Below are 18,577 nucleotides of genomic sequence, written 5' to 3' on the forward strand. Positions count from 1 at the left end.
CTAAACCACAGGACTGGAAGTTGTCTCCTCCTGCAGACGACACAGAGACACTGAGGAGGCAGGTGACCAGAACCCAAACCCAGGATGAAGAGGTTCAGTGAAGGTGGTGCTGAAGGTGTGGAGGTGGATCAGTGTGTCAGAGGAGACTCTGAAGAAGGACAGAGAGCCAGCAGGACAATCCACATACACTGCTACTCTACCAGAGGGGGAGTGAGGGAGGTGTGTTCGTTTCTTATTGTGCCAGACAGAGTAACCACTATCAGAGCAGAACAGACTCCAGGACTGATCATTAAATCCAAACACAGTCTTCTCTGTCTCCTCTCCTGCTGATTCCTCTGTAAGTCACTGCTACATGAACTAATCCTCTCCACTCGACCTCCCAGTAACAGCGACCAGTCAGAACGTTTCCACACAGCAGCTGAGGCCAGATGTTAAATCTCTGTGGATGATCAGGATATGGCTACTTCTCTCTCACACGTGTCACCTTCCTGTTGTTGTCGGACACTTTGAGCTCTCTGTTCAATGTGTTTGTGTCCACTGTGAGTTCACAGGAGTCTGATGAGAGAAGAAGACACAACACAGCAGCAGTTTATCATCAGACACATGTGAAGGCTTTATTCTTTGTTTGTGTACTCATGTTGTTCATGTCTATAAAGTTTAAAGATGACACATGTTGTCATGTTTGAATGAATAAATACCACAACCATCATCTTTGTATTTACAGAGAAACTGAGTGATTCACACTTACACTTCTTCAGTCCAGGTGTTAACCTCTGCTCTCCACCATGGTCCACCCTGGAGGAAGAAACACAGTCAGAATGGTTTTCTATCCAACATGAGTCCTAACTGCTGTTCAACATGAAGCAGTGATCCTCAGTTTGTCAGAGGGACAGAGACACAGGAGGAAACTCATCTGTGAAGAAGAAGAAGAAGAAGAAGAAGAAGAAGAGAGATGTACAAATAACCAGAGAGCACTGATCTGCTGTTCTCTTCATGTCCTCCCACATGATGAAACACAATGTGAGACGTTGTCCCTTAAAATGAGCACTTTGACCAGCGTTCACACATGAACAACTAAACAGTTTCCTCAGATCAGTTCAACCACCAGATTTACTTGGTATTGTGTAATTGAGTCTGTAAGATATATATTCTGTAGTAAAGCATGTTTGGATGAACTCTAGAATGTCTCTCTGTGTGCAAACAAAACAAATGTGAAACATTTTCATCAGAATTTTTACAAAACAAGCCATTTGTATCTCTCAAAGAAAGATTTTGCCGGGAACCTGTGAACGAATTTAACTTCTCTCACTTTATTAGTCAGAAAATACTTGAGAGGCAAGGACCAGACTATTCTCCATTAAACTATTCCACTAAGGGTTTGTGTAAGGAGTTGATACATCCCCGGAGTTTCTGTGTCTCATGTGGCAGGTTGCCACTGATAAAGTTTACGTCAGGATCAGGAATCGTGGCTGCGCCTGCTGCCCTGGTCCTGCTGGACACCGGGAAGCCTTTTTGACATTTTCCTGGATTCATCCAAACTTTCTCTTTTTCAACACAACATAATTTCTGTCAAATGTTGTATTTGTACTATGTTGTTTATCCTGTATCCAGAGCTTGCTGTGCTTGAGGGCACACCGAGTCAAAAGCTTGAGGGGGAACCCCAAGGTGCTGATGCAGTGGCAGAAGTTGATGGCGAGGTAGACGGGCGGATGAAAACTCTGTTTACGTTGCCTCGCTATGAGCCCCTGTCTTCTATCAGTTCTGGGTCCAGAGACGGGGCTCGACTTAAAGTCCGCCTTGCCCGTCTCCAAATGGAAGCTCAGGAAAAAGAGCAAGACAGACAAGCTAAGCGCATTGCCTCAGCTTTGCAGTGGCCGTCTGAGGTATGGCCTCTTTTAGTACAGTGTAAGATTCATGGCAAAGCTCAAGAAGCTATTGCTGCACTTTCGTTAGAGGATAGTCTGAAATATGAAATGGTTAAAGCTGCTATCCTGCGCCCTTGTGAATTGGTCCCTGAGGCGTATAGACAAAAATTCCGCAATCACCGAAAAGCTCCATCCCAGACCTATGTTGAGTTCACCAGGGAAAAGGAAACTTTATTTGATAAATGGAGCACCTCTTGTAAAGTGGACAACTATAGTTCTCTGCGAGAACTGTTGTTAATGGAAGAATTCAAGAAATGTGTGTCTGACCGAATTGTTGTGTATTTAAATGAACAGAAAGTAACGTCTCTTTCCTCTGCTGCAGTGATAGCCGATGAGTATGTGTTAACTCACAAGGTTGTTTTCCCGTCAGCCTCTGCTGAGAAACCTCGTTATGGTCCGGCTCTGCAGCCTAATCTGCCCAGATCAGTACAGAGTAGAAGAGAGGAAAGGCAGTGTTACTACTAGATCGTGATAGTGGTGAAAGTTTTGATGAATGCTTCAAGCCGTTCATATTCGACGGGTTCGTGTCCCTAACCGGCAAGCCTGCCGATCAGTGTCCGGTGCGCATTTTAAGAAACACAGGTGGCTCGCAGTCTATGATCGTCGCCTCTGTGTTGCCATTTTCTGGTCTGTTATGGTTCCGTTTTACGCGGCATTGAAATGGGTTATGCTCCCAGGCCGGTACACCGCGTACACGTTGAATCTAAATTAATCAGTGATTTCTTCCCCGTCACAGTTTGTCCCGCGTTACCAATTAAAGGAATTGTATTTCTGATGGGTAACGACATCGCTGGTGGTAAAGTGACTCCTGCGCTGGAAGTGTTGAACTCTCTTCAGTCAGCTGGGTCACCTAAGGTAATACAGCCACCTTCTGATGTGTTCCCGATTTGTGTAGTAACCCGTGCACAGGTGCATAAAGATGATGATGTGACTTTGGCTGGTAGTGTGCTTATGCCAGTATTTTCAGGAGAAGTGGAGTTCGAGAAGGAGACTGCAATTGCGGACGCGTCTCCTTGTGAAACTACGGCTGAGCCGGTGTGTCCCGTCAGCCCTACTGTGTCTCCTGATTGCCCGACTCTTCCAGTAACACAACAGCGGCTTTGTGCCACGCAACAGGCGGATCCGACGTTACAGAAGTGTTTTGCCAATGTGGTGAGTGCCGACAAAGCAAGTGGGGAGAAGGTAGCGTATGTTCTTGACAACGATGTGTTGATTCGAAAATGGTCCCTCACGGCAACTATTGATTCTGATTGGAACATGGTGTATGAAGTAGTTGTGCCCACCGTGTTTGAGTCGGCGTGCTGGCTTGTGCTGGCTGGGGTCTCGGCAGTATTGTAGGCACAGCTTCTGCGTTCAGTTTTAAATTATTTTTGAATCTCATTTCCTTGGCGAGCATAGTTTGTTCGAAACACGATCTCTCAAAGTGCTGGCCACAAATCGTCGGTTTCATCGACGCACTTGTCTTGTCCATAAACGCGACATTTTATCCTCTTTTGGCCACAGAAAGCTGGAGACGGCCCCACATCCCCACACAACACATCGCTTCACAAGTATCCTTGACGATTGATTGTTGTCCGTTCTTTCTCGTAATAATTGACAGCAGTCTTTGCTGCTTCAACGCAGACGAACACTGGCGGCGGCTGTAACGCAGACGAACACTGGGGGCGACTGTAACGCAGACGAACACTGGCGGCGGCTGTAACGCAGACGAACACTGGCGGCGGCTGTAACGCAGACGAACACTGGGGGTGGCTGTATTCTACTTGCGGCAGCTGTATTATACTTGTGACGTCATCGCCCGAACATTGCCGAAGTGGATGCTCCCGGCGCAGCGACCGATTGTTGTTAGCGGAAGTCATTTTTATGCTGTTATGATCGTTATTTATTACGAATACATCAATATTAAAAATATATATATGGCACATTTCACAATAGATATGTAACTTCTATCATATACCAAGCCCAATAACACTGACGAGATATCATTTCGTAGGCCCTTTAAAGAGCTTTTGACCCAATGAGGAGACAGAAGAAGAACCTACGACTTCCAAGAAAAAGAAAGCTGCATTTAAAAGACAATATCAGGAGTCCTACTTAAAATACGTGTTTATCGCTACAGGTGATTCTCATGCGCCGCTCTGCATAATACACAGGCTCACAAATGAGGCAACTAAGCCTTCATAACTGCTTCGGCACCTGAAGATCAAACACCCGGCGTTTAAAGACAAGCCCTTGGAGTTTTTTGAAAACGTTTTTGAAAGGACAGAAGCAACTGCTGATGACCTAACCGGATGACTAACCGTGTCGCTATGATGAAGAAACCTTTTACTATTGGTGAAGAATTTATACCCCTGTATTGGACCGGCTCGTTGCAGAGACACAAGCTCAGGGCTACCACTAATTTAGTAATGGTGAGTTTTTTTATGCACTTTATATTTGTGTTGTGTTTTTATGCTGGTGGTATAATTTTATTTCGTCATATTTATCCCCCCCCCCTCACATACTTTGAAGGTCGGTCAGTGAAAATATTGTCTTACACGAAACCGGTCCGTGGCGCAAAAAAGTTTGGAGACCGCTGGTCCAACCCTTCGGGTCGCGGGGACAGCAGCTCCAGTAGGGATCCCCCAGCTCCGACTGGGGGATCCCGAGGCGTTCCCAGCTGGACGTGCCTGGAACACCTCCCTGGTGCCAGGTGCCCAAACCACCTCAACTGACTCCTTTCAACGCAAAGGAAGCGAAAGTAACTAAATAAATATATGGAAAACAAATTGATTAATATATAAAGAAAGTGAATCATCTCACACACACACACACACACACACACACACACACACACACACACACACACACACACACACACACACACACACACACACACACACACACACACACACACACACACACACACACACACACACACACACACACACACTGCTGATCCTGTATGTGGCTTTAATGAGGAACATATAAACGTGTGAACATACAACACCCACACAAAACCACAGTTATAGAAATACAGACAATACATTTGTTTCTATTTACATCAGATGAAATAAATAGCAGGTACAGTGTCATCTGAGTGAGGAGCATCGTGTGCAGTGACCAGCGGTTAGAGCCAAGTCCCAAATCTGCCATCGTGCCACTGAGCAAAGTGCTCAAACGAATAGATTCATTACAAGCTGCTCTAGAAAACACTCGTATTACTTGTGTGTATGGAGAACCAAGCCTGACTCATTAGAAACAAAGAAATTAATAAAGTAAATAAAATGTTCAAATAAACCTGACAAATAAAATAAAATTTTAAAAAGGCACAAAAACATAGAAATACATTCATTAATATATAATAACTTAATCATTTGCATACTAAAGGGAAAAATTGTTCAGCGTTATTTGCAAATATAAAAACTAAATCATTTTTATCATGTGGAAAAATACATTTTGCTGAGTGAAAATAAATTCACATTTACTTTTTATTATGAACTTATGAGTTTCACGGACTTACGTCCTCCATTAAAGCAGCTCATCCTCCAAACTCTATCTGAGCGTTCAGTGTATTAAATTATTACAGATGTTCTTAATCCAGAAGAGCAGGCAACACTTTGACTTCAGACTTCTTTAGTGAAGCTGACGATCAAAGGAACAGTCCAACATTTTGGGAGCCCGTTAGCTGACGAGCTAGCGACCAGCCCGTTAGCTCGGGAGGTTGGTTCAGTGCGAGACGCACAGAAACACAGAAGGACCGGATCTGAAACATGTTGGACTGCTCCCTTAATTATGGCAATAATTATTATTATTAACATTTAAACAGATGTAGATGAACAAATGCTTTTAGACATCTTATAACTCTAGACTTCTAAAATGTAATTATTGATTTGTGGACTTGGAATTGTAACTAGTAAGACTGTAATTACAGAATATCTGAAAACAATGAAGAAGAGTGAAAATTACATTTGTAACAATTATGTTTGAGGAATCTACAATTCCTATTATACTCAGAATTACATTTTTCGAAATCCAGTCAATTATTTTTCCAAAATAAAAATGTAAATATCTGTAATCGTTATGATTACTAGACTTAAATTAAAGGTATCTTTAGATCAGTTATAAATAATAATAAACAAAGCTTTAACAAAGAGAAGACGACTGTAACACTGAACCTTAGCAAGAGGAAATCTCATAAAACATCCCGATCAACAAGACTGAACATCATTTGTACTTTGGCTGTTTAAAGACAGATACATATATATATATATATATATATATATAAAATTATATACAAGCTGATGTAACCATGAGAATTTGTGGTGTTATATTATATCAACATTTTCCGTTATGATCTCGAAATGTTCTCTATACAACTCATAACAGTGAAGAATAATTAGAATTCATTCTTCAATTCCTCTCTAGCTGTGAATAATGGGAGATTAGTCTTTGATGGTAAATCTCTGTTCACTACTTTGAACGTGACGTCTTCCCCTGACAGGTCTGGTTCAGCAGCCTGTGTTGATGTCTTTACTTCTGGTCTACAGTGTTTTCAACACGTTGCAGTTTGATCAGCTCAGGCTCTGGAACTTCTCTCTCAGATTTTTCACCATGCTCGGCTGCCCGGCTTCTGTCTTCTGTCCGGAGTTCGAGCTTGTTTTCTGGGACTCGTCGCGCTGAACGTTGGAGGACGGCGTCATGGTGTCGAGCTCTTGAGGACTCGCCTGCTCAGTTTTGGCTTTCACGTCGTCCCTCTGTTTATATTCCTCAGACTCCTGATAGACCCGGCAGCGGTCGATGACGGCCATGATGGAGATCTTCTCTCTGCTGGTCGGTGAACGGATCTGAATCAAGTTGTCATCTTCTTCTTCTTCAGGCTCTGGAAGCTTCTCCATGATGATGATCTTGTGTTGGGGGTCGTCTGGTAGCGATGCCTCGGCTGCGATGTAGTAACCGTCGCAGTCGGCGTTAGCGGACTGGTGCTGGAGCTTCTGCAGCTCAGCCGTTTGTGCTCCGCTCAGCCGAGGGTCCAGAGAATTGGCTCTTTGAAGTCGTTTTCTGCGTTCCTCTCTGCTGACGTGAGGCTTGTGCGAAGGAACTTTGCCAGAAGTTTCATCGACAAGGAGGAGGCTGGAGGAGCAGCTGGAGTGCCTCCTCAGACCACCTTCAAACATCTGCTCCGGGATGGAGTGACTGCGGCTGACGGGACTCTTCTTGGAGCGGCCATGATCGGAGTATTTGGAGCGTAGTTCTTGGACGTCGGGCCAGTTGAAGCCCTCGATGGTAGGGGGAGGACTGAGGGGGCTGAGAGGGCTGTGGGAGCGAGCCCCGCCCGGGTTGACCGCCACCGAGCTGCAGGTGAGGCTGGGGGTCAGAGGTTGGGTCTTGTCTACAGGCCTCAGAGGTAGAGATGCTGTCTGGTTATGAGAAACCCGTGGCAGGGTCAGGTTGGGTAAACCTGCAAAACATAAAACATGACTTTAAAGTACAATTCCAGTTTTTAAACCTCAAGTCCTGTTTTCATTACAATCTGTTTGATCATCTGACTGCTCGTGTTTCTGGACCCGTCGGAGTTAGTTAGGCTGGCCCAACCTAAAAGATTTTCAAATCTTAACTGATGCTGAACATGTGAGAGACAAGTCTTGATAAAAAACGGTTTTGAGCCTATAGTGTGTGGAGAGCATACAGACTCAGTCTCTTCTACTCTCCCGTCACATAGCAGCTCCATGGACGGGCATGGTTCTCACAAAAAACCTCAATCTCAAAGACTGGAAGACACCAACTCCACCGTGCCTCAGAAACCGGCTGCACGGCCTTGTTTCCGTTATTCACATGGAGAATAATCTAAAATGTCAACACAAGAAAGGACTCAAGGGGGCGGCGTCTGTGTTTATGTTTTGATTGAGCTTTTTTCTTTCTGGTTTTGTTCACGTCGGACTCCGTGTCACAATCATATATTAGTATGTGGATGACATGTAGAGCTTGTGTGTCTTTGACTCGTTGTTAAAATGAACTCCTGTTCCTGTCAGATTATTGTAGTGCAGTAAAAAGTACTTAATATTTAATATTAATATTAATATATTAATATTGTATTTAAAATGGGTCATGGGATCTTGATTTTTGTGCGGCTAAAATGTTATAAAATATGTCAATAAAAATAAATATTAAACATTTGAAGAGGAAGAGAAATGTGAAGGTAAAGTGCCGTCACAGTACCTGCACACGCCTTCTCCTCCACCACGCAGGGTAAGACGCCCTGTCTTCTCTGTCGGACCTCTGGTTTGGTGGTTTTGAGTCGCTGGCTGTACTGACGAGCCAGATGGAGGACTTTGCTCTTCATCTTGTCTACGTCATCCAGCTGATCTGAATCCTCGCTGGGCCTTTCCCCCTGGACCACTCGAGGAACCGGAGCCCTGAGTCCGACGGGCTCTTCCCCGAACACCTTCAGGGCGTCCTTCAGACTTCCTGTCCGATTCACACCGGAGGCTTTGAGCTTGAGGGGCGAAGGACTCATGCATTCCTCTGTGATGGTGCTCAGCTCAGACGCTCCACTCTCTCGGCCACAGCTCTTGTTTGGGGTCTTTGTCGTGTCAGAAAGGCAAGCGTTGGTCGCTCTGCAGTTTCTCTGAGCTTCTCGAGAAGGCTCATGCCCTCTGTCGTCACTTTGGTATTTGCCGATCTCTCGCTCCATCGTCTGCCAGATCTTGATCATTTCAGATGAAGGTCTGAAGTCTTCATCCTCAGACGGATTGTCCTGCAAGCTCTGAGATCTGGACCATGGGCTTTCTTCTGAACCTGTGCTTCTCTGATCAGACTTGAAAGAGTCCAAAGAGTCACTGGAGACCATGTGACCCCGCGCATTTGCGGGTAAAGCTGATGAATCAAGACTGGAAGAGGTGGAGGGATTTGTCTGCACCGTGTCATCCTTTGGGATGCTGTTAAGCCGGCTGACGGAGCTCCTGACCAGCCCAGTTGGGATGTATGTCAGGCTCTCTCTGCGCTGGAGGCTGAAGGTGGCGTCCTGGTTCTCGGCGTTCTCATAGTAACTCTTGATTTTGCCGATGAGCAGCTGATCCTGCTTGGACAGGGTAGAGTCCCGCCTCCGCCGAATGCCTCGGTCGGCGTCAAAGAGGCTGTCGTCCCGAGGAGAAAGCAGGCTTAAATCTGTCATGCCGAAGGTCTCTGCAAGATCACAGCAGACACTGTTGAGCCTCAGAGTTTGATCGGTGGGTTCGGCGCTGAGGCTGAGGCTGCTGCCGGTCCTGCTGGGCAGCCGCGGTGAAGCACAGCCAAGGGAACGGCTGTCGTCCTGGGCCAGGCTGCCTCGTTTGATGCTGTTGGTAAAGTGCTGAGCAATGGCGCTGGCTTTGTCCAGGACAGAGGAAGGAAGGATGCTCATGGCTTTACCCGCTTTTTCTGGCGTCTCCTTCACATCCTCCTCATCCTCGGAGGATTCTCCACTACTCAACGTTTTTGAATCTGAATCAGGTGTGGCAGGGGACGGCTGCTCCATGGGTTCTGGATCTCGTTCAGGTTTCAGTTCTTCTGACCTTTGAGTAGACGCTGAGATTCTGGGAACTGTAAACGAACAAGTGTCCGGACCAGAGGAAGGTTCTGGTTCAGGGTTTTTCTCTGAATTCTTCTCCTGCGGCAGCTCATCTGTGTGGGGCTAGAGAGAAAGAAAATCCAAAACAGGACGTACAATTAGAGCTGCTTTGTTAAAAAAAAACATTGTTGATAAAAGTGTATTTTACGCATGTTGAATGTTACTGTGGACAGCAACAAAACAGCTAAGTTGGTGAGGGACAAAATCACAGATGTTCTGTAATATTAATGGTTATATAGTAGTAATTAGTGACGTCACAAAACCAGTTACCAGTACAAGTTTAGTAGTCGATACCAACAACAGTGAAACTACACGATTCTTGATACCAATTTGATACCACGTGAGAAACAAACAATAACACCATGTACTCCAACATTCCTGCTTTATTACTTCAGACTGGTTTCTGTTAGGAAGTTAAACGGCTCATAATTCATCTAATATCTATTTTATATGATGTAAAAACATCTTCAAACAACTGAATTTATTCAAGTTTCTCACCAAAAACTACATTTGACAAGACTAAATTTGAACACATCATGATAACTTCTGCTACAAATCCAACAACTGAAGCGACTGCAGATTAAATCTATCTCTACTCTCCTCCATGAAGAAGTGGTTCCTCAAGTTTCTTCTGCTGGATGATTGTGCAACACGGTAACAACAATGAAACTTAATTATTTAAGGAAACATCCTGAGGACATGAGGACTTTATTATAAGGAAACTCTTAAATTAAGATGCTTGCTATCTTAGAATGTCCATATTACTTCAGAAAGACACAGGACTGTAGAGCTGCAGAAGCTCCACAGGGGCTGCATCGGGCCGTATGGATGTCCCGCCGCTCTTTAACCAGCCAGTCTTTGACACTTCCAGGCAGCGGAAGCTTGCTGCCATTTAAATAGTCACTTTTTTCGACATGGACTCTATTTCCCATTTTTACGTGTACCAGCAGTTCTTTATTTACCTGCTCACATGTCGCTTCAGGTCCACCTGGCTCGTCTTCTTCAGATAGTCGGCCATTTTCTTTGTTGCCTGCGTCGGCCTCCTTCAACAAACAAATCAAATCTTTAAAACCAGAAGATCAAATTAGTTTCAATATTTCTACAGCATCAAGTCATCGGAGAACAAAGTGCATCAGTGATGTTCGCTCCAACATTAAAGGGTCACTTCACCCAAAACATCACGTTAAGTCTGTTTGTTTCACTCTGAGGTGAGAGCTCAGCAACTCAAACTGCATGAAGCTTGTTATCACACCAAGCAACAACCCCCCCGGCGTCAGCATGAAGCGGGAGAAACAGGAAGCTGCACAAGCTGCAGGTCAGAGGCGCCAAGCACAACGCAGGAAATGAGAGAAAGAAATTTAAAAAGTAGGTGTGAAAAATGTGTTGAAGATGTTTAAGGCACTTTTTATTTGCATGAGCCGCAGTAAAGGAACAGTTCCACGTTTTAAAGCCAACTGAAAGTCTTCTTTTCACCACCAGGGGGCTTAAATCTGCATCTTACACTCTGAGGTCGTTTAAACACGTCTGTGACATCACTGATGAGTCGAGAACAAACGACAGCAGCTGTTAGTTCCACAGGAAGTGATCCCTGAGCGCTGTTATCCGGGACTTTAGTTTGTTACGCAGCTGCAGCGGGAAAAATGTGAAGAAGAACGTCACCATGGTAACCCCGGTTGAAAGCAGAGTTTGCGCCCGATAGTGCCAGCAGGAGATGGCCGCCAGCACGGAGCTGACGAAGTCGTCTACCTGAATGTCATCAAGGTCCTCCGTCGGTATCTGCTGAGGAGACAACCTCCCCCCCGCCTCCTCCTGCTCCTCCTCATCCTGCTCCTCCTCCACCTGCTCCTCCTCTTCCTCGCTGGCGGCCGGCTGCAGAGGGAGCCCCCCCTCACTGTCCGGGCGCTGCAGGATGCCACACACTGATGACTGCTCTCTGCTGTTTCAGTCCTGATTTCTAAACTAACGTGGAACTGACTCAACACAACGTGCTGCGTTCAGGAACATCAAACTTTGGGACGAACGGATGTTTCTTATTATGGATCAAACTGATTAACCCTTGTCCTTCTATCTGCAGAATACTGACTTCCACAGGAGGAGGAGGAAGGAGAGAAGGAGGAGGAAGAGGAGAAGGAAGAGTAGGGGGAAGAGGAAGTGGAGGAAAATAAGGAGGAAGTAGAAGAAGAGGAAGTTGAAGAGGAGCAGGAGGAAGAGGAGCAATTGAAGGAAGAGGAAGACAAAGAGAAGGAAGACAAAGAGGAGGAAGTGGAAGAGGAGGAAGTGGAAGAGGAGGGGGAGTAAGAGGAAAAGCAGGAGGAGGAAGTGCAGGAAGTGAAAAAGGAGGAGGAGAAAGAGGAGGAGGAGGAAGTGGAAGAGGAGGAGAAGGAAGAGGAAGTGGAAGAAGTGAAAGAGGAGGAAGTGAAATAGGAGGAAGTGAAATAGGAAGAAGTGAAAGAGGAGGAAGTGAAATAGGAAGAAGTGAAACAGGATGAAGTGAAAGAGGAGGAAGTGAAATAGGAAGAAGTGAAAGAGGAGGATATGGAAAAGGAGGAAGTTGAAGAGGAGGAAGAGGAGGAGCAGGAGGTCTTTACTCCCTACTTCACGGAAGTTAATGTTTCTTACCTTGTGTGCTGTGTGATCAACAGGAGAATCAACAGCAGAAGAAGAAGAGCAGACGAGATGATTGGTTAAACACGACAATAAATAACACAGGACTTCTTTATCCTTATTCTTTATAGCGCCTTGAGATTGCTTTTAGCTTTGAAAGTTTTATAAAGCTTTATAAATACAATTTATTATTATTATAATTATCCTTTATCTGTGAGTCATAAATATCAGACAAAGACTTTCATTGATAAAGTATTTTTACTTTTGGTGTTCTGTAGTTTTTGCTGGATCGGCTCTGAGGGAGAAAGAAAACAGATCAAATATATTGATAGAAGAAACAGGCAGAAAACTATAAACAGGAAGTAGATTGTGTTGTTTGTGTGTTTGTGTGTTTACCTGACTGTCGACGGCCCTGACTCTCGTCAGACTGACAGGACAGAGCTTTCTTCAGCCGCTCAGGACTGTAACGATACCTGGGAGGATCTACAGGTGAACAACAACCACAGGATGACCACCACCACCACCAACAACAACAACATGATGAAGAATGGTTTATACTTTTTTTAATGTATTATTATTATCCTATTATTTATTTCACTGATGATCATTAATCACTTATTTCATTCTATTTTATTGTTAATGTATTAATCTAGTTTTTATTTCACGGTTTTACTATAATTATCTTTTATTATTTACTATCCTACTTTTGTGCTTTTACTTTGATAAGATTTTGAATGCAGGACTTTTACTTGTGACAGAGTATTTCTATACTGTAGTGTTTGTACTTTTATCTGAATACTTATACTTTATACAATTATACAAAATGACAATTTATAGTCTCAGTTTAATGAGACGCATCATTTCTGACTACAGATTATTTAAACATAATTTTGACAACATAAAACTTGATATCTGGACATTATTTATCTTCTTCAGTAAATAAGACAAAGAATTAGATGCTATGCTGTTGTAACAAACTGAAAGTGAAATTATCTTGTTTTTGTCTTTTTCTAAAAGAAAAATCTTTTTAAACATTTTAATACAAACATTAAACATTTACTTACATATGGAATCCATTTCCAAGATGGCCTCTTTAGCCTGAAACAAACAAACAACAAACATCAAAACATGTCTACCTGAGCTGATACTGGTGTTACTGGTGTCTATACTGGTGTTACTGGTGTCTATACTGGTGTTACTGGTGTCTATACTGGTGTTACTGGTATCTATACTGGTGTTACTAGTGTCTATACTGGTGTTACTGGTGTCTATACTGGTGTTACTGGTGTCTATACTGGTGTTACTGGTGTGAATACTAGTGTTACTAGTGTCTATACTGGTGTTACTGGTGTTACTAGTGTCTATACTGGTGTGTCTGGTGTCTATACTGGTGTTACTAGTGTGTATACTGGTGTTACTGGTGTCTATACTAGTGTTACTAGTGTCTATACTGGTGTTACTGGTGTATATACTGGTGTTATTGGTGTGTATACTGGTGTTACTGGTGTGAATACTGGTGTGAATACTGGTGTTACTAGTGTGTATACTGGTGTTAATGGTGTCTATACTGGTGTTACTAGTGTCTATACTGGTGTTACTGGTGTCTATACTGGTGTTACTGGTGTGAATACTGGTGTTACTAGTGTCTATACTGGTGTTACTGGTATCTATACTGGTGTTACTAGTGTCTATACTGGTGTTACTGGTGTCTATACTGGTGTTACTGGTGTATATACTGGTGTTACTGGTGTGTATACTGGTGTTACTAGTGTTACTAGTGTCTATACTGGTGTTACTGGTGTTACTAGTGTCTATACTGGTGTTACTGGTGTTACTAGTGTCTATACTGGTGTGTCTGGTGTCTATACTGGTGTAAGTGGTGTCTATACTGGTGTTACTGGTGTCTATACTGGTGTTACTGGTGTCTATACTGGTGTAAGTGGTCTTTTGACCTTCTGTGGGATGATGGCGTGATGGTTCTCCAGAATGATGCGTTTGATGTGATGAGCCCACAGCTTCTTCTCCTCCACTGTCTTTGCCTGTAAAATTAAAACAACAAGAGAATACAGTGATACACAAACAGTGATAGTGAAGAAGAGGAAGAAGAAGAGGAAGAAGAAGAAGAGGTGAGCAGGTGAGCAGGTGTAGATGTTCTCACCTGGACGGTGTGAGGCTGTTTGGGATGTTTGTAGTGAGTCACGCTGAAGCTCAGAGAGTCTTTGGCACTTTCGATCAGCATCAGAGTGGAGCACTGAGCCCACAGAGAGAAACAGATGAATATAGAATGAATACATATGGTATCTATAATAAGATGTTTTCAGAGGATCATCTAGTAACGGAGGTTTTGCTTCAGTTCCTCACAGAGATGTGTGTCTTGTACACGTAGTGCTCTCCGCGGCGCTTGGTGATGAGCAGCATGCGGTCAAACAGGAAGAGCGTCCTCTCGTTTTTGGCTCGATGAACTTTGAAGGTTCCCTCCAGAACCAGCTCGCCGTACGTGGTGAGGTCCGGACCTTTCCAGTTCAGCAGCAGAGACTGGACCTCCTGAAGAAAACACTTTTAATGTGGTGAAGGACAAGGAGCTGAAATGTGTAGCGAAGCGAGTCGTGTGTCGGACCTGCAGTCTGACGGCGTGCTCGTGTTTCCTCTTCATGTCGTTGATGTACCAGGCCACCCCCGTCATGGTGTAGATGGCCTCCTCCACCACCTCATACCCCTCCTCCTGCGGGTCAAAGTGCTTTGCGATCTCCTGCACAAAACATCATCATCGTTTCACACGATTGTACTTGTATAACCGAAGTGAAGATCATGGAGTAACAGAAGAGTGGGAAAAGAAATTACACTTTACCGTGATGCAGAACATCACATTTATTCCACATTCCAAAATATAAGACGCTATCTAGTCTCATGTCATGATATTTATAAAATGTCTTTGTTTATTTCACTCTTTTCTCTTATATTATTATATATATATATATATATTATATATTTTATATCATTTTACTGCTGAAATGTTTTACGTTTTACCTTGCAAAACAGATGTATAAGTGTATGATGATAATAATAATAATAATAATGACAATAATAATAATAATAATAATAATAATAATAACATAATAATAATAACATTAATAGTAATAATAATAAAAATAATAATAACGATAATAATAATAAAAACATTATAATAAATAATAACGATAATAATAATAACAATAAAAACATTATAATAATAATAATAATAATAATAACATAATAGTAATAATAATAATAATAATAATAATAACATAATAATAATAATAATAATAACATTATAATAATAATAATAACATATAATAATAATAATAATAATAATAATAATAACGATAATGATAATAATAATAATAATAATAATAATAATAACAAAAACATTATATAATAATAATAATAATAACATAATAATAATAATAATAATAATAATAATAACGATAATAATAATAATAATAGTAATAATAACATTAATAATAATAATAATAATAATAATAACAGAAGTAATAATAATAACAATAATAATAGTAATAATAATAATAATAATGTGTGGTAATGATAATCAGGAGTATTGGTGGCGTACCTGGAGCAGCAGGTGGTATTTCAGGATCCTCTGAACAGGTTTGAGCAGGTAAGAACCGAGAGGCAGCGAACGCTTCAACAACGCCTGCCGCTCACGGAAAAACTTAGCCAAAGATTTATTCCTCATGCAGTCCGTCAGCGCCGCAACCGAACTGCAACGGGAGGTGCAAACAAGAAAATGTAAACGAGTACAGAACACGTAGAGAAATCGTAAACGAGTAGAGAACACGTAGAGAAAACGTAAACGAGTAGAGAACACGTAGAGAAAACGCAAACGAGTAGAGAACACGTAGAGAAAACGTAAACGAGTACAGAACACGTAGAGAAAACGCAAACGAGTAGAGAACACGTAGAGAAAACGCAAACGAGTAGAGAACACGTAGAGAAAACGTAAACGAGTACAGAACACGTAGACTTCAGTTTGTGGATGCAGTTCTTACTTTGGGTAGTTGGTGCAGTACTGAGTGTAGATCTCAAAGTACTCGCTCTGAAATGAGACAAAGTGAATAATACATCAGCGCGTGTACTTCCACCAACACTAACTCAGTCTGCGGTTCAGAGGGAAAGATTTCTAACAGAAAATGTTTTACTAACGTTGACAAAATTCCTGAAGTTTACATTCATAAAAAATAATCACATTGGCCAGAAGCAAACATGTTCCTGAAATCCTTAGATCCAACATATAGATAGAGATAGATATGGGATAGATAGAGGGAGATAGATGGTAGAGAATATAGATAGATATTGGAGAGATAGATATGGGTTATAGATAGATAGTGGGATAGATATATAGATAGGTATATATATTATCATATAGATATATATATATATATATATATATATATATCTATATATATTATATATATTCTTCCTATATATATACATAAATCTATATAAAATATATATTTTACTCTAATCTACCATATATTTTATCTCCTTTCTATCTATTATTCTATATCTTTATCTTTCTCTCTTTATCATCTTTCTATCTATATCTCTCTTTATCTTTCTCTCTTCTCTATCTTATCTCATCTAATATACTATTATATTATTCTATTCTTCTATCTTCTTTCATCTCTATACTATACTATATATAATTCATCTCTCCTATCCTTCTCTTCTCTCCTCTCAGCTCTATTCTCTTCTCTCCTCTTTCTCTCCTCTCTCTCTTCTCTCTCTCTCTATCTCTCTCTTCTCTTCTATCTCTCTCTCTATCTCTACTACTCTCAGGTTTCTCCCCTTCACTCAACGAAGCACCGAGCGATGGCGACGGGGTCGTGGTCACAGAGATCGAGAGCCTGAAGGAGCTCGCTGGGGACAGGAAACACAGTCACCATGGCATCGGTATGGTAACGATAGCAACAACAACAACAACAACAACAACAACAGCGACTGTCTCCACTGCTGCTGGGTTTATCTACACACAGGATTTAAACAATAATCGTTCTGAAACTTTTATCACCTCAGTAGGTGGAGTTAAAGTCAAACATCTTCAAATTATAATCATTATTAAAAACTATTAAAGTGAGGACGTTTGAACATCTACATTTCAGTGGCGAGTGAATCCGCTGATGAAGATCATGTGAAGCGATGAAAAGCTCCAGAATGGACCTTTAAAGTCTGTGAATATAAACTGGTGAAGTCTTTATTCATCATTAATTTAACTCTTTATTACTTTAACTTCAGAGACTCAGAAAAACATAACGAAAGAGTCCGAACAGGAAGAAAATCATACTCGAGGACTAAATGGAGCAAAGATCAAATGTTAAACTTCGTAATACAGAACTGAACGTGGTCCTGCTCTCACAGCAGGTGTAGTGCTGCCAGCTGTCCAGCAGGTGGAGCTGTCAGTTTGTGTGATAATAAAACTAATTTTACCTCTTTAACTCATCTCCCATTAAAAGAAAAAACATTTTAAAAGTTCAAGTAGATTAATTATTATTATTATTATTGTTGTGTTTGTTATGTATTATTATTATTTATTATTAAAACTTTACGTACTTTATTATTATTCTTTTTATAGTGTTAGGGTACTATTTACTATATAATGTATTTATTTCATTATTACTATTATATTTATTATTTATATACTGTTATTGTATTTTTCTGGTTTATTCAGTAAGATCTGCAGGATGAACCTCAATGACATCATCATCCTCCTCATCCTCCTCATCATCATCATCCTCCTCATCATCATCCTCCTCATCATCCTCCTCCTCATCATCATCATCCTCCTCCTCATCATCATCCTCCTCATCATCCTCCTCCTCATCATCATCCTCCTCATCATCATCATCCTCCTCATCATCCTCCTCATCATCATCATCCTCCTCATCCTCCTCCTCATCATCATCCTCCTCATCATCATCATCCTCCTCATCCTCCTCATCATCCTCATCATCCTCCTCATCATCATCCTCCTCCTCATCATCATCCTCCTCATCCTCATCATCATCCTCCTCATCATCCTCATCATCATCCTCCTCCTCATCCTCCTCATCATCATCCTCCTCCTCATCCTCCTCCTCATCATCCTCCTCATCATCATCATCCTCCTCATCATCATCCTCATCATCATCCTCATCATCATCCTCCTCTTCATCATCATCCTCATCATCATCCTCCTCATCATCCTCCTCATCATCATCATCCTCCTCCTCATCATCCTCCTCATCCTCCTCATCCTCATCATCATCATCATCCTCATCATCATCCTCCTCCTCATCATCCTTCTCATCATCATCCTCCTCTTCATCATCATCCTCCTCATCCTCATCATACTCCTCATCCTCATCATCCCTCATCATCATCATCCTCCTCATCCTCATCATCCTTCTCATCATCATCCTCCTCT

At 42.0% G+C, this 18,577-nt stretch overlaps 1 protein-coding gene and 1 pseudogene across 1 annotated transcript in view; both read right to left on the reverse strand.

Moving 5' to 3' along the window:
- On the reverse strand, positions 1–5,060 carry LOC115004605 (stonustoxin subunit beta-like; annotated as a pseudogene).
- The window catches only part of LOC115004626 (pleckstrin homology domain-containing family G member 3), a 24,252-nt gene continuing 10,535 nt past the window's right edge, over positions 4,861–18,577 (reverse strand). The window contains exons 5-19 of the mRNA XM_029426311.1: positions 16,969–17,034; positions 16,164–16,208; positions 15,725–15,875; positions 14,735–14,866; positions 14,479–14,661; positions 14,276–14,368; positions 14,070–14,156; positions 13,182–13,215; positions 12,514–12,600; positions 12,380–12,412; positions 12,133–12,140; positions 11,260–11,415; positions 10,476–10,556; positions 8,124–9,576; positions 4,861–7,365 (exon numbers count right to left, since the gene is read on the reverse strand). Coding sequence (XP_029282171.1) covers positions 6,479–7,365; positions 8,124–9,576; positions 10,476–10,556; positions 11,260–11,415; positions 12,133–12,140; positions 12,380–12,412; positions 12,514–12,600; positions 13,182–13,215; positions 14,070–14,156; positions 14,276–14,368; positions 14,479–14,661; positions 14,735–14,866; positions 15,725–15,875; positions 16,164–16,208; positions 16,969–17,034 — 3,496 coding nt within the window. The 3' untranslated portion in view covers positions 4,861–6,478. The remainder of the gene's footprint in view (positions 7,366–8,123; positions 9,577–10,475; positions 10,557–11,259; positions 11,416–12,132; positions 12,141–12,379; positions 12,413–12,513; positions 12,601–13,181; positions 13,216–14,069; positions 14,157–14,275; positions 14,369–14,478; positions 14,662–14,734; positions 14,867–15,724; positions 15,876–16,163; positions 16,209–16,968; positions 17,035–18,577) is intronic.

Source organism: Cottoperca gobio, unplaced genomic scaffold, assembly GCF_900634415.1.
Source record: "Cottoperca gobio unplaced genomic scaffold, fCotGob3.1 fCotGob3_155arrow_ctg1, whole genome shotgun sequence".
NCBI classification, from domain to species: domain Eukaryota; kingdom Metazoa; phylum Chordata; class Actinopteri; order Perciformes; family Bovichtidae; genus Cottoperca; species Cottoperca gobio.